Raw genomic sequence first — 14,061 nt, 5'->3', positions numbered from 1 at the left:
GCATGTGTGCGTGGACATCTGCTAAGTGCACAGCTTGTGTGGAACTGCAGGGTCCCCAAAAAGCCACATGTTCAGCTTTAGTTGACGTCTGGTTTCTCCCTCCAGCAGCATGTTGGGCTCCTGTGGCTCCACACCCTATAAGGTTTTTATTCCCATTTTGCAGATAATGAAGACCACAATCTCAAGTGCTTCTTTGTCCCACATACAACTGATGAGCCCTAAAACTGGGATTCCCCCATCTGCTTAATCCCAAACCCTTGCTGCGCTCTCACTCTGTGCTGGGTGTGTGCCAGGGAATAGGAGTCATCAGTCAGCTAACTGTGTAGGTCCTCTCGAAACTCCTAGCTGGGATGGGTGTAATTTGAACCCAGGTCTGTTTGGTACTGCCACTTTTCACTCTTGTCACCCTGCCTCTGCTCTCCTTAGAGCTTAGCAATGTTCTTGCTAACAGGTGTTCAATAAATATGGCATGAATGAGTGAGAGAATGGGAAATCTCAGATCCTCCTGACAAAATTGTGAATGGTTGCAACATACAGGTTCAGGTTGTTTTCTCCGGTATTTCTAGAATGATGAGCACCCAAAGGATACTTGCTTTCAGAATGTTCACCTCAGCAGGTTTGACTCCTACACCTGAACCTCAGGGCCCAGGCAGGGAGGACAAGTGAGACCTGTAGAGCTACAGTTTATTGTGGGAGAGGATAAGATGCCCGAACGGCCTGGAGTTAAGGTTCCAGGGACAGTAGGGACTCTATGCTGAAGGAGACTGAGGATCCCATGAGGTGGAGTCTCCTGATCAACAGCAGGGAGCGGAGGAGCCTAGACGTTGGTAAGTGGGTGCTGTCTGGATTCATAGTTGATCAAGTCCGTCGGCAGCTGCCTGTTCTGTAAGGGGAAAGAGGAAAGGGGCAGCACTCCACAGTGGCCTTTCTAACCCTAGGATCACACTGAGTGGCTCACTTCCTGGCTCTTACAAGACAGTGAGCTGGTGAGGGCTGGACTGACATGGTTTAGCTGTTTAGAGGTGTCTTTGTGCTAGGGTGGGGCTGGAGCTCCCTACTGGATTGGGAAATGCTAGAAATGTTATAATTTCTGGTGAACTGATGGTTTGGGCCTGCTTAGTTGGGGTCCCCTGTACTGTCCCAGTTCTCTTGGAGGTCCCCATTAACATTTTCTTGCAGTATAAGCAGATACCCCTCAGCAGGTCTCAAGGGGGACTCCAGGGGTGCAGGTCTCCTTGTGGCACTTGCTTATCCTGGGGTGGTCTCCAAGACAGAGCAGGCACTCACCCATGAGGCCTTTCAATAGTTTCACATCCAGCTGCCTGAAGAGGTCGCCAATGAGAGGACAAACCTGCGTCAGGGAGAGAAGGCTTAGGCCAGGGCCTGTGGGAGGTACCGGCAGGCACAAGGTTGGGAGTTTCTAGCAGGAACCAGAGTGAGAGTGGCTACCTCACACTGAGAACCAGTGCACCCCACACACCATCCCCTGGCTTGTCTCTCTTGTTCCTCACCAAGTATGATGGCTGCCCTGCTGCAGATGGGGAAACTGAGGCTAGGGGGCCAAGTCCCTTGCCCAAAGGACACACTGACCAAACTGAAAATTTTAATTGAGATTTTTCAGGTTTTACAGTCCAAGGTTTGAAAATTCTGCTAAATCACCCATACATATGCCCTGGCCCTCAGGCCTAAGGATATACCTAAAGTGCAGATATTTTTTCTCAAACTTACCTGATTTTCTACCAGATGTGGGACAGTCTTTCCTATGTTCTCTTTGAGGTTGTGGAGGAAATGTTTCATCTTGAATGGAACAGCCCTAGAAAAAGAGGAAACTGCACAGAGAAGACACTACTGGTGGAGGTATGTGTCGGGCAGGACTTTTAAGTCTGGCCTGGCCCCACATAGAGGAATCATTGTCAGCAGCAGTCAATAGGAGACTCAGAGAGGTGGTGTGACTCACCCAAGGGCGGACAGCAAGGAAGGCCAATTCTATCAGAACTGTGCAAAGGTGGCACCAGAGTCCACCTTTGTTCCCTTATGCTGTCTTCCCCAGAATGTCTGGTATAATTTAGAGTCAGTGAACATCTGAAGAATGAATAGGCCAACATCCACTGAGGTCTTCACTTTTTTTTTTTTTAATGTATTTAGTACAGGGTCTACAGGGTCTCACTACACAGATCGGACTCAGTGATTCTCCTGTTTTCAACCTCCCAAACTCTGGGATTACGGGTGTGGGCTACCACACCCAATCTCAATTGCTGTCTCAGTGTGCCCTGGGGGCAGGGCCTGTACTGCATGCTGGGGATTGAACTGAGACCCCAGTCACTGTGTCTGCTTAAGCAGGTATTTTAATCTGCTAAACTATCTGGCCAGCTCTGGTCTTCACTGTTTGGCACTATGAAATTACAGAGACAGCACCAATCTTGCAGTTTGTTGAGGTCAACCCAGTCAGCCAGCCAGAGTACAGAGCTTCATAGAGCTTCATGAAGCTCTCAGCTATGTCTTGTTCACCTCTGTGTCCATAGCACCAGGCCTGGCACCTGCACCTCATAGCTTCTGGGAAATATGTGAATGAACAAGTGATGAGGGGGATATTTGGAAAAGGCAGGAAGGGCATCCAAGGATCCATCCAGGATCAGCCTGCTCATCACACGGTGGTGGGACACTGCCTTGTGTGTCCTGGAGAGGTGTGCCTTTCAGCAAGGCTACAGGGTAGATGCCTGCAGGGGAGATGCACAGGGACTGGAGCAACAATCTGGAGTCTGCTCTTTATCTCCAGGGCAATGGGAAGCACTGGAGGCTTTGGAACAGGAGCCCTGAGCATCACCACAGTTCTGCTTTTGAAAGTAATTTCTGCAGCCCGATGGCAAATGGCGTGTGGGAGGTGAGGTCCCAGTTAGAAAGTCAGAGGAGCGGCCTGGCTTCTGGGAGCTTGGCTGCCTTTGGGCCCAAGAGGAAGAGTGGGTCTGGGGGAGGGGTGAGGTCTGTGGTGGACTTATCAGGAGGAGGTGGGGAAGTGAGGCTGCAGCTGGGGTCTTACTCAGTGAGGACTGTCACAAGGACGTTGGGCTCCGTGCAACACTGGCCCACCACCAGATCCCTCCGGCCATACTCATCTTTCTCCAACCAGAACTCTGCAACAAGGCTCATGCTTGTGTGCAGCACAGTGCTGTTATTGAAGGACCTGCAGGAGAGAGAGCAGGAGTGGGGAGGGATGGAGAAAGAATAGGAGGAGACAGAAGCAGCCAGGACAAGATGGGCTGCCTATGTGGGTGAGGACTCATGCTGTGCCCTGGCAGGACCCCTCAGCACCTGGGTGCTCCCAACAAGCCTGAAAACTAAACTCTGAAGTCAGCTTGAGGGAGAAAAGTGCTATTAATGTGTGTGTGTGTGTGTGTGTGTGTGTGTGTGTGTGTGTTGTGCAGTAAATCCCCGGGTCCCATGTACTCTATCACTGAGTTCCATCCCCAGCTCTCAGATGACTTTTGAAAATTTCTGAAGGAGACCAGTTTAGGAACCTTTTCAAATTTCAAAGTAAGAGCCTGACAGAGTAGATAAAACCTGAAAGGTATAATAGGTATAGTGAAATGGAAAGAAACTGAATTTAAGGATTAAACAACAAAGATGAGAGAAAGGATAATAAATAGGAAAAAAGGAAGGAGGGAAAAACATTCAAGAATATATACAGGATAGCTGAGATGATTATACTCATAATTTCCATCAGTTTTTTGAAAATAGCACTTAATGTTTAGAATTTTCACCTTGACTAACTGTATGCTGATCTCTTCAATCTAAGCACCTACATGGAAGACAGCAATGTGTAATACAAAAACCATGGTTGAATACCTCTCATCTTGGTCTTTTAAAAGTGTATTATTTCTAATGTCTTGTCAATTATTATTATACTCTCTAAAATAAGTTTTAAAAAAGTAAAAAAAAGAAAAAATGAAAGCAAGCATTAATATTTTATTGAAAGCAAGCATTAATATTCAACTATTTATCCAATCTTGCATAACTGTTAATTTGAGCAATAGATTTGACCATAAAAATAGATAGCAATCACTGTTAATTAGCTATTCTTGTTTTGAAAATCAGTATCATGTGCATTGTTGTATGTTACACTGTTTCTGTCTTTGTTTCTGCTATTTGTTTTTACTCTTCAAAATAAAATTTTAAAGAAATAAAAAAAGAAATTTAGAAGTTTTAATTTCTATTTTAAAAATTGTTTCCACTTAGCTACAGCCCCCTTCCCTAGCGGTGGTGGATCTTAAGGAACAGCCTGGCGTGGAGGGTGATGAGTACGGGACGAGAGGAATGACAGTGGCCTCCCTGCTTTCTTTGCTTAGCCCTGCGAGGTACGCTCACTTAGCTTTAAATGAACAGGTGGCCCGCTTCTGCTAGTCATTGCCATCTGCATTTCAGCTGAAGAAACTGAGACTTGGGAGGGACAAAGCCGTGTGACTGAGGTCCCCCAGAGAGTGAGGTCAGAAGCCCAGAGAAAGATCTGCGTTGCCCATGCGGCCCAGCTTCCCCACAGCTCCCAGTGAAGGGGAGTGGTGCTTCCCACAGGCAGCTTCTGTAGGACTCACAGTGTCAGTTCAATGTCAAATTCAAGCAAGATGTTGGTAGAGAACCACTCCTTGTGAAAAGACATCGGGATGCCAGCACAATCCAGCTGCACGTTGGTGATATTGAGGCTACAAGGGAGACAGCAGAGGCCCCGCAGAGTGGGGAGCTCAGGACAGGCAAGGCCTTATGCTGCAGAACAAGGCTGGCTGCTCTGCAAAGTAGGCCTGGTGATGTGGGTAGGAATCAGGTTTTTTGGTTTTTTTTTTGTTCCTCGAATGCCTTCAGGGCACTTTTGGCCAGCTGGAGAGGTGTGAGGTTCGAACTCCAGCAACCTGAGGCTGACAGCTTTGTGGAAGCAGCCACTTAAAGGCCTGAGCTATGGCCAGGCCCCCTGGGGGTAGGAATCAGACCAGTTCCAAACGTCCTGCAGGCTGCAGGCAGGCACATGAGTGGAGTTCCCCATACCCTTGCACGCAAGCCCCAGCCATCCCCGGCCCCCAGCCCCCAGCCCCCAGCCCTGGGGTCCTGCTCTCAGACCGAGTCTCCCAGTTCAGTAGCCGGCTCCACCAACCACCTGGGAGCCAAATCCCGGGAGCTGTCTTTGACTTCTCTCCATTCCTCACCCCTACATTGCAAACCACGTGGCTGTGCGTGTCCTGAGCTTGGCCCCTCTGTTGCTGCACTTGGCTTGGACACCTGACCTCCTCCTGGAGACGCTGCCCCCACCTACTGTGCCCTTGTTTTTGCTACACACTTTTGCATGAGGGGCCGATCCACTTCCTTTCCCCTCTCTGTGTGAATCTCAGCTCCTGGCTCACCCTCTCCTCCAGCTCCTCCCCTGTCCATGTAGAGCTTTTCTCCCCTTCAAACCCTGTCCTACCTTGGGATCTTGCACCACTCCCACCCACTCTCCCCACGTCCTTCTTGTCACCCACTCTCTCCTTTTCATTCAGGTTCCTCAGGGACCGCTATTCCTCTCACTCTTACCCCTCAGCTGGTTGTATTCGTCTTCTCATGCCCCTTCACCTGAAATTAGTCATTTGCCTTCTGTGGCCTGTCTTGCTAAATAGGATGCAAGTTACTCTCAAAATGTAGCACTATATGTTTTACTCAGAGCTGGCTCCCCAGCTATGAATATGCACTTTCCACACCAAGTCCTGGTATGCAGTGGACGCCCAATGAATGGCTATAACATTGGCTAGAGATGTGAGTGGGAGAGGTGACTGAGACCGAATAGTGGTCCTCACCCAATTGGTGAGAAGCAGGGACTTGAGCTAGAGGGACAAGGGCCCTGGGGTGGAGCGGGTGAAACGGTGGTGTTGCCAGTGACCAGCTTGAGTCCTGGGAGTCGGGGAACCTGCCTCAGTCTGAAGGAGTAAGTGTGAGCAGGACAAGCCTGCTCTGCAGGTTAATGCGAGCTGTACTATGCAAGCCTGAGAGGTTGTATGCACAATTCTAAAAGCTCCTGGCATCTCCTGGAGGCAGGGGTAGCCATCTTGTCTGTTTTACTGAGGAGGATTCAGGGCTTCAGCTCAGTGCCCTCATGACTTTGCTCACATGGCTATCAAGCAACGGAAAGCAGGCTCTGATGCCTGATGGTAGTCCTGACCTTGTTTGGTACCCAATGTTTGTTTAAGGCTGTGCCTTGTGTTCCTAGTTTGTAAATGAGACCAACATTCACAGTCAGTTTCCCCAAGGTAAGTAACAGAGCTAGGATTTAAGTGCAGATATGTGTTTTCTTCTGTCCCAGCACTGCTAATCACCTTGCTCTACCATGTCCCCGAAGATCTTCTGCCTTCTTTTCTCCCAGTCTCTCTTCCCACGGGTCTTGCCCCTGCACCTCCATCCTCCCAGCTCTGGCCTCTGACTCAGAGCCCCATGGAGCATCCCAGGGCCAGGGATGGGCTCAGGGCCTCACCTGATCTCTTGCTGCTGCTGCTGCTGGAGTTTCATGCCCCCAATCAGCCAGCCCACCATCCCAGGGACCACCTGCCTTGAGTTATTCAGACTGTCCAGGAGGCGGATGCTCTGGATTTGGTCCTCTGCTTTGTGCTTCATGAGGCCTTGGGTAATAACTGGAAAGGCACAAAGATACTGTGCAGCATCATGGAAAAGCAGGGGGTGTGAGGTTGGGAAGCCCGAGATGTAGGCAGACTCACTCTCTTCCTGATGAGAGATCCTCCCAGTCTCCACATCCCCCCACCCCCAGCTCCTTGTCTGTAATTATGCTTCCCAAGACTGATGTGTGAAACAAACAAACAAACCAACAAACAAAAAATGCTGCAGAGAGCCTGGCAGGTAACTGTTCTGCATGAGTTCTTTCTGCATTCTTTCTCTGAATATAGAGCCCAGAGCTAATACCCACGATGGGTATTAACACAATAAATTGTTGGTTTCAGACAAAATAGGCAAAATAGGTGACTATGGAAAGAGTGAGTGCAAATCATCCCATGCTTGAATAAAATGCTGGAGCCAAGGCAGCTTCTAGCAGAAAAGAATATCTCTCCTAAAGGAAGGGAATTTTCAAAGCTATAAATATAGTTAAGTCCTGTCTCTCTGCTTCTAGTCCAGCCTGCCCTATTTAACCTTGAAGCTTGCTACAAGGCACATTTATTTTAATAACTTGTGCTATATAGGACCAGATCTCACACTAACAACTCTGAGTAACTGGAGAGCAGCAGAAACCAATGGTGTATCTCTTGTTCTCCCAAGCCATGCTCCAGTCCTCCTTTCAGAACCCCTTGTTTCTGTCACAAATAAGAGAGTGTCTGTAGTCACAAACTTGGGTTCAGATCCTAGCTCCACTGTTTCTGTGGGTCTTATATAACAGGGGTAATAATAACACCCAGCTCATAGGTTCTTGTCAGGACTATTGAGACAAATTATTCAATAAATGCTTATTGAGAATTTACTTTTATGAGACTCTGTCGGGCACTAACAGCATAGAGCAGTTTCCCATCTAATAGGAGACACACATTAAACAAATAGTTTCAAGGATAGAGTGAAACTATAGGGATGTCTAGACCTCTTAGAAATTCTTAATCAGAGATGATAGTACCACCTGGGAGCTTGTGAGTGCTAAACAGAGTTGCCAAGACAATATCCATCCATCCATCCATCCATCCATCCATCCATCCATCCATCCATCCATCCATCTTTGTGTCTACCCACTGGTCCATCTACTCATCTACTCATCCATCCATCCATCCATTCATCCTTATGTCTACCCACCCACCATCTAGATACTCATCTACTCATCTATCCATCCATCCACTTAGCCATCCACTCACCCTCTTCATGGGCATCTATCAATACAACCTGTTCTCAGCTGAACCCTGACTAAATGCAGGCTCTCAAACCTATGATTCAGATAAAGCTACTGATTTTCTGAACCAGTATTTGTGGCTTATCTGTGGGTACTTTCAGATTCAAAGATGACATAAAACCTATATTGGCCCTACCTAGTTAGGCAGAATATCTTATGTTTTATGTTTAGGGGAAAGATTTTTCCTCTTTTATTGAGAAAGTGCAAGACTTCCTGGAACTCTGATGGCCACTGGTCATTATTTTACTATCATGCTGAGAATAAAACTGAGGCCAAAGCTGTAATGATAGCAGAGCTCAGAAATGGACAAATCCAGCCTGAGTGGAAGCTCTGAGATTCCAGTTGAGCACAACCTGAATCTTCTCTTACCCATGTCTGTTAGTCTTGTGAAATGATTTTTTTTTTAATTTATAAAGCTGGTTGAGTTGGGTTTTCTGTTACTTCCAACTAAGTATGCTAACTGACACCTTGAAGGTGAGAGAAATGAAAAATACATTCACAGCTATAGAAGCACTTTGCACACACTGTCCATGTAAGCCACAGAAACAGCCGCATGGACTACCATTCTACTTGTGCCCACTCTAGGGTGATGGCAGTGTGCCACACTTGGGTTCACAGCTCCACACTCATATGTTTGATACCCTAATTGGAACAGGTACATTAATGGCAAATCAAAACATTCTAAGTTTTAATGAAGAAAAATGGAAAAACATCCCTGATCTGAGAAATTCTAAGAAATTTCTTAAAAAAATAGAAATAGTGATTGAGGATATCTTTCCCCAAATGCTTCACAATCACCCTAGATGATTGGATGGCAGAGTTTTACCAAATTCTCATAAGGGAGAAATAGAAAAAGAGAAAGATACGAAATTCATTCTATGAAACTAGTATAACTTGCTTTGCCTGAAGGTCAGTACAAGGACAGAAAGTTACCAATTACTTTTAGCACACGAAGCATGTGGTAAAATTCTAAACTAGGGATGGAGAGTAGAAAGAAATTGGATATGGGTTCCCAGAATTCAGAGAGTAATAGTTAGATCTGGCTTTCTATAGCATAGAAGAGTAACTATTGGTTACAACAGTTTGTGATAGCTTTCAAAATACCTAGAAAAGTAAGTACAAAAGTTCTCAACTCGTAGAAATGATTACTATTTGAGGAGGTGGAGGCACTTATTACTCTGATTTGCTGATTATGCATTGTATATACGTATTGAATTGTCATCCTATGCCTGTAAAGATATATATGTTGGCTCAATAAAAATAATAAAATTTAAAATACATTTTTAGAAATGACTTCCTATTCTAAACTTTTTTCATTAAAATTCTAAATAATTTAGTATGTAATAAAGTTGAATATTACATTGCACTTTATTGCAGAAATGCTAGATTGACTCAAAAGCAGAAAATCTACTAATATGCAATTATCATTTAATGGATTAGAAGAAAATTGATTAATTTTAATCAATTAATCAATTTATATTTAGTAGAGGGACTACATTGTTTTACTGCACAGATCGAACTCGTAGTGATCCTCCTCTTTGCAGCCTCCCAAGTGCTGGGATTACAGCAGGCACCACCACACCCAGTCTCAGTCGCCATCTCAGTGCGCCCCCAGGGGGGTGGGACTGGCACAGCAGACCAGGGATAGAGCCCTGGTTGCTACATCTGATTAACTTTTAGGTACAGAAAAATACTTGTTGAAGGTTAATAGTATTTAGGATTAAGGCAAATTTATAAAACTAAAAATATAAGGAATTTCCTTAATGCAGAAACAAAAAACAAAAAATGCACTATATTCCAAAACCTACAGAAAATATCCTACTTAGTGGGGAAGTCTAGGTACATTTCCTGTTTTTTCTTTTCTTTTCTTTCTGTAATTTAGGGAAGAATCTAGCAGGTGTTCAGGGTCTCACTACTAGATCGGATTTATAGTGATCTGCCTGTTTACAGCTTCCCAAGAGCTGGGATTACAGGTGTGTGCCACCACGCCCAGTCTCAATTGCTGTCTCAGCGCACCCTGGGGGTGGGGCCGACATGGCAGGACTGGGGATCGAACCCCCGGCCCCTGCAACTGCTTGCAGGTGCTTTAATCCGCTGAGCTATTTGGCCAGCCCTAGATACATGTCCTTTAAGGAGGTAAAGGAAAAGTTAAATGAGGTTGTAAGTTTGGCCCTAATCTGATTGGATTTATGTCCGATAGAGGGAGACACCCTGGAGAACTCCTCTGAAGGCCGTGTGAGGGTGTGTGGGGAAGGCAGCCGCTGGTGCAGGTCAGCTAGAGGCCGCCCCAGAACCACCCCTGCCAGCACTCTGAACTTGGACTTCCAGCCTCCACAACTGTGAGAAAATAAATGTCTGTTGTTTAAGCTGCCCGGCCTTGTGGTAGCGCTGGCAGACTAACACACATGGATGCCCTGCAGTGGTGGATACTGTGGGGAGACAGGAATGTCCATTTATTACTTGAGCTAGTGCAGATTGGCTCATCTATTCTAGAGAGGACTTGGAGAGTTTTAGTTAAATCAGGCTTATACTACCACAGGCCCGGCCTTCTGGGACTGTCCCGGAGCACTCCTCCTGTGTGTTCTAACAGGGGCATGTAACATGTTGTGTACAAAGTGTGCCGCGACAGAGACAACCTAAGCATCCATTTCTGGGGTAACGGCTAAGGAAACAGATGGCCCTTATGGACCTCTCTGTGTCAGCTGGAGCAAGATGTCAAGAGCACGTATGGAGCGAGCCGGCAGGACCAGAAGGAGCTACGCATGGCAGTACAATTTTATAAACTAAAACATTGCTTATGAAGCCTTCAGGCATATTTAAATATAGATATTAAAGACACTTCAGTACCTGCCCAGCCCACAGGGGAGTGTGAATGAGAAAAAGAAAGTAACAGGATGAATCTAAAGAGGGACCTTGCAATGATTCCTACTAACAACATTGCTATGAATTATGAAGATCCGAATCTCAATTTTGTGCACTTGAGGTCTAAGAAAAAATAAAGGTAAAGTTAAGGACTGATCCAGGGTCACTCAATAGTCATGCTGGGCCTGCTTTCCCCTCCCCACCCCACGGCCATAGGCTGAGCACAGGATGAGCTTACTCCTTGCCAGGGTGGATTTGCTGTCCAGGTGGGCCTGGGCCAGGCCAGGCCAAGGCTGCTTGTGCAGAGTCAGCAGTGTGAGGAGGACAAGGAGCCTCCAGGGTGAATGCATCTTGGGTTCTGGCACCTGCTGGTGTCAATGGTCAGATGGGCTCTGGGCCGATGGCTGCAAATTGGCTGCTTGGATGGATGGCTTCATGGCTTTCTACAAGAAGATGACACTGGAGTGAGCCCTCAGCACACTGTGGGGAGATGGGACAGTGGGCTGGGACAGCTGTCACCAGAGTTGGCTCACAGGGCAGGCAAGTGGAGACCAGGATAGGAGCTGGGGCTTGTGGAGCTCAGAGGGAGGCCTGGTTGCTTAGAGACGCTCACCAGGGCCCACTGTTGGGTCATCCAAGAGGGGTCCTCTCTGAGACCTGGCTCAGGATGTGTGCAGGTGACTCTTCAGCAAGTGAGTGAGCAAGGGTGGCTGATCCTACACTGTTCAGAGCTTTCTTCATGGGAAGACCAAATTCAATCACTGCCCCCATGCTTTCTTGTCACAAATTAAGGCAATGGGTGTTTTTGAGGGAGACTTCATTAAAATTTTAAGTTTCCTGAGGGCAGAAGATGTGTTTAATTGATTTTTGTGTCTACAGAGTTGCCCATGCCTACCACAGGGCAGGTGCTAATGAGTGTGTGTGGAATGATTGAATGGATGGATGGATGGATGGATGCATAGATCTCATCTTTCTGAATAAGATTTGCAGGAAAGAACAGGTATCCTTGAAGCCAAAATAGCAAGTTTCTCTTGGAAATGTGAGGTTGACAGGGAGAAGTGGTTAAGAGAACTGAGATAAAATCTGCTGGTCTCATTATCTTAAGAGATGGCTCCATGATCCATTCTATGGTACTGGTTCCAGCCCTTGCAGTGGCCTATGACTCCTCTTTTCCCTTCTACCAATTATCTGTCAAGAGCTTCTGTCCACAGGTCCAGACTCTGACCAGGTCTGACTCCTCCTCAGCCACCACTATGGTAGCCTGAATTATTGTAAAGGGTTCTAAGAAGAACCTTAGCAGCTTTTCTTCACAGCCCCATGAAGAAGTATTTGATCCAATGTTTGGTTTTATTTTTCTGTATATACTGGGGATCGAACTCAGGACCTTGTGCTTGCTAGTCAGGCACTTGTGCCACTGAGCTATATCCCCAGACTTATGAGAAAGCATTTGAAGATACAACTCAGACATTGCCACCCTTCTGCCCAGAGCTCTCCATGGTTTCTCCTTGCACACAGAGCAAAAAGTCCAGCCTCGGGGTCCAGCAGGCACCTGTGCTGTCTCAGATCTTGCCTCTTGCCCCTGCTTCCCATTGCCCACTCACTGCACTGCAGCCCCACAGGCCTGGTTCCACAGCTATGCTGCTGTGAGTGCTGAAATAAAGGCTACTATCACTGACCCTGTGCTCTTCTCCTGCGGTTCCAGGGAAAGTGCAGGTCCCACTCAGCAAACGGGTGTCAATGAGCTTTGCAAATGTCACTGAAGCACTGAGCCCTGGCTCACACTTGGCAATCCATCGCACTGTGTAAGGGATCATGCTGAGAGCTTCGTTCAGGGTGCTGCCTTCCTGCTATGTGAGGTCCTGACTCTGCAGTCACACTCGCATTTGGAAATGTTTGTAAAATATCAATTACTTTAAGTGAACTTTTCTAACCCAGGTCTTGTGTAACCAGGTGTGTGTGTGTGTGTGTGTGTGTGTGTGTGTGAAGAAAACTGGAGAAGAGCAGGCACCACTGAGAGGCACTGACTCACTATCTTGGTTCTTTTGGTCACTTGAAGAAGGGGAAGGGGACACTGTCAAGCCCACCCCCTCAGCACTGTGGTTTCAGGGCTCTGGCTTCTCATTACATGAACACCCAGGACTGAGTGGAGACACTCAGGGCTTGATGCATGACACAGGGGATCAAAGCTAGGGGAGCAGGGAGCCCTGCCCAGGGGCAGGCCCTGGATGTGGAGCCGGCATGACGTGGGAATCACATGCTGGGAAGAGCAGGTGCTTTGGGGTCTCTGGGACCAGGGCTTAACTCCTACCTCTGCTTCTTGGGTGATTTAGGGTCTGAGGTTAGGGACAGCTGGAGGAAGGAGGAAGGGAATGTGCTCAGTCACACTCCATAGTCACCCTCTCATTCTCTTCCTTACACACTGGTCCCCAGATGGGCTGATGAGGAATGAGGGTTGCCCCTTGCTAAGCTGCTCTCTAAAGGATGAAGGGCTGCTGTCATTTGGGGGGCTCGTTTCCTGTGCTCGGTCTACTTTATTTTTATTTTATTTTATTTTATTTTATTTTATTTTATTTTTTTGGGGTGGAACCAGGGATTGAACTCAGGCCCTTGTGCTTGCCAGGGAAGCGCTTATTCCACTGAGCCATCTCCCCGGCCCCCAAAATGGCAGAAGTGTTTTTTTGTTTTTTGGTTTTTTTTTTTTTTTTGCTCCGAATGCCTTCAAGGCATGACTGGCTGGCTTGAGTTGTGGGGATTGAACCATAGCAACCTGAGCCTGACGGCTTTGTTGAAGCAGCCTCGGTCTACTTTATATGCAATCTCATTTCACCCTCATGCCCCACAGGTCAGGGGCCTGGGGACACAGGGAGACTCAGAAGCTAAGCAAGCTCCTGACCAGGCCTGGGTCAATTGGCATCTTAACAGGCTTCTCACTGTCACCAGCACTGCCCAGAGCCTGTGTCTTCTGGGCCCTGGCAACCTTAGCTGTCAGCATTTGCCTTTATCACCCATGTGGTTTTTCTTAGATCCAGCTTTGTCAAAAGGTGAAGGAAATTCTGGATTTTTAAATAATGCAACAGACTAACAAATGTCTCTCCCAGTGTCAGCTCTCCATGGGCTTCCTGGCCACCCATGGATGTAGTGCTAACTCCCTGGCCTCCTGCACAATGGGCCCCAGAAGTTTGACCTGGATGCAGTGTACCCATCCTTTCAGCCCATCCTCCTGTCTTTCAGGTCAGTTCTATTGTGCCAAGGGGTAGAGCAGGCCCTGTGGACCAGGGCTAGGGCTAGTCTCTCAGATCAGGTAACAT

At 47.2% G+C, this 14,061-nt stretch overlaps 1 protein-coding gene across 2 annotated transcripts; it reads right to left on the bottom strand.

The window, feature by feature from the left end:
* Positions 1–734: 734 nt before the first annotated feature.
* Bpifa3 (BPI fold containing family A member 3) lies at positions 735–11,329 on the bottom strand. Of its 2 annotated transcripts, none has more exons than XM_004630976.2 (8): positions 11,287–11,329; positions 10,992–11,196; positions 6,485–6,641; positions 4,587–4,694; positions 3,038–3,181; positions 1,729–1,813; positions 1,288–1,351; positions 735–883 (listed from the first exon to the last, which is right to left on the bottom strand). In XM_004630976.2, the coding sequence occupies exons 2-8, from the start codon at positions 11,101–11,103 to the stop codon at positions 849–851; spliced, it is 705 nt and encodes a 234-aa protein (XP_004631033.1). In that variant the 5' UTR covers positions 11,104–11,196; positions 11,287–11,329; the 3' UTR covers positions 735–848. The 2 variants fall into 2 exon arrangements, with proteins under 2 accessions (XP_004631033.1, XP_023570650.1); XM_023714882.1 differs by having other exon boundaries at positions 6,560–6,641.
* Between the last annotated feature and the right edge of the window lie 2,732 nt (positions 11,330–14,061).

Source organism: Octodon degus, unplaced genomic scaffold (assembly GCF_000260255.1).
Source record: "Octodon degus isolate 3935 unplaced genomic scaffold, OctDeg1.0 scaffold00037, whole genome shotgun sequence".
Classification (NCBI taxonomy): domain Eukaryota; kingdom Metazoa; phylum Chordata; class Mammalia; order Rodentia; family Octodontidae; genus Octodon; species Octodon degus.
The sequence above is the reverse complement of the archived record's forward strand: the minus strand, read 5'-3'. Positions and strand labels throughout refer to the sequence as shown.

Coding starts and splice junctions, on each gene's coding strand:
- Bpifa3 (XM_004630976.2), bottom strand. CDS start 11,103: ATGCATTCACCCTGGAGGCTCCTTGTCCTCCTCACACTGCTGACTCTG. Junction 3,182..4,586: donor TTTGACATTGAACTGACACT/GTGAGTCCTACA, acceptor TCTCTCCTGCAG/GTCCTTCAATAACAGCACTG. Junction 884..1,287: donor ACTATTGAAAGGCCTCATGG/GTGAGTGCCTGC, acceptor TTCCCCTTACAG/AACAGGCAGCTGCCGACGGA.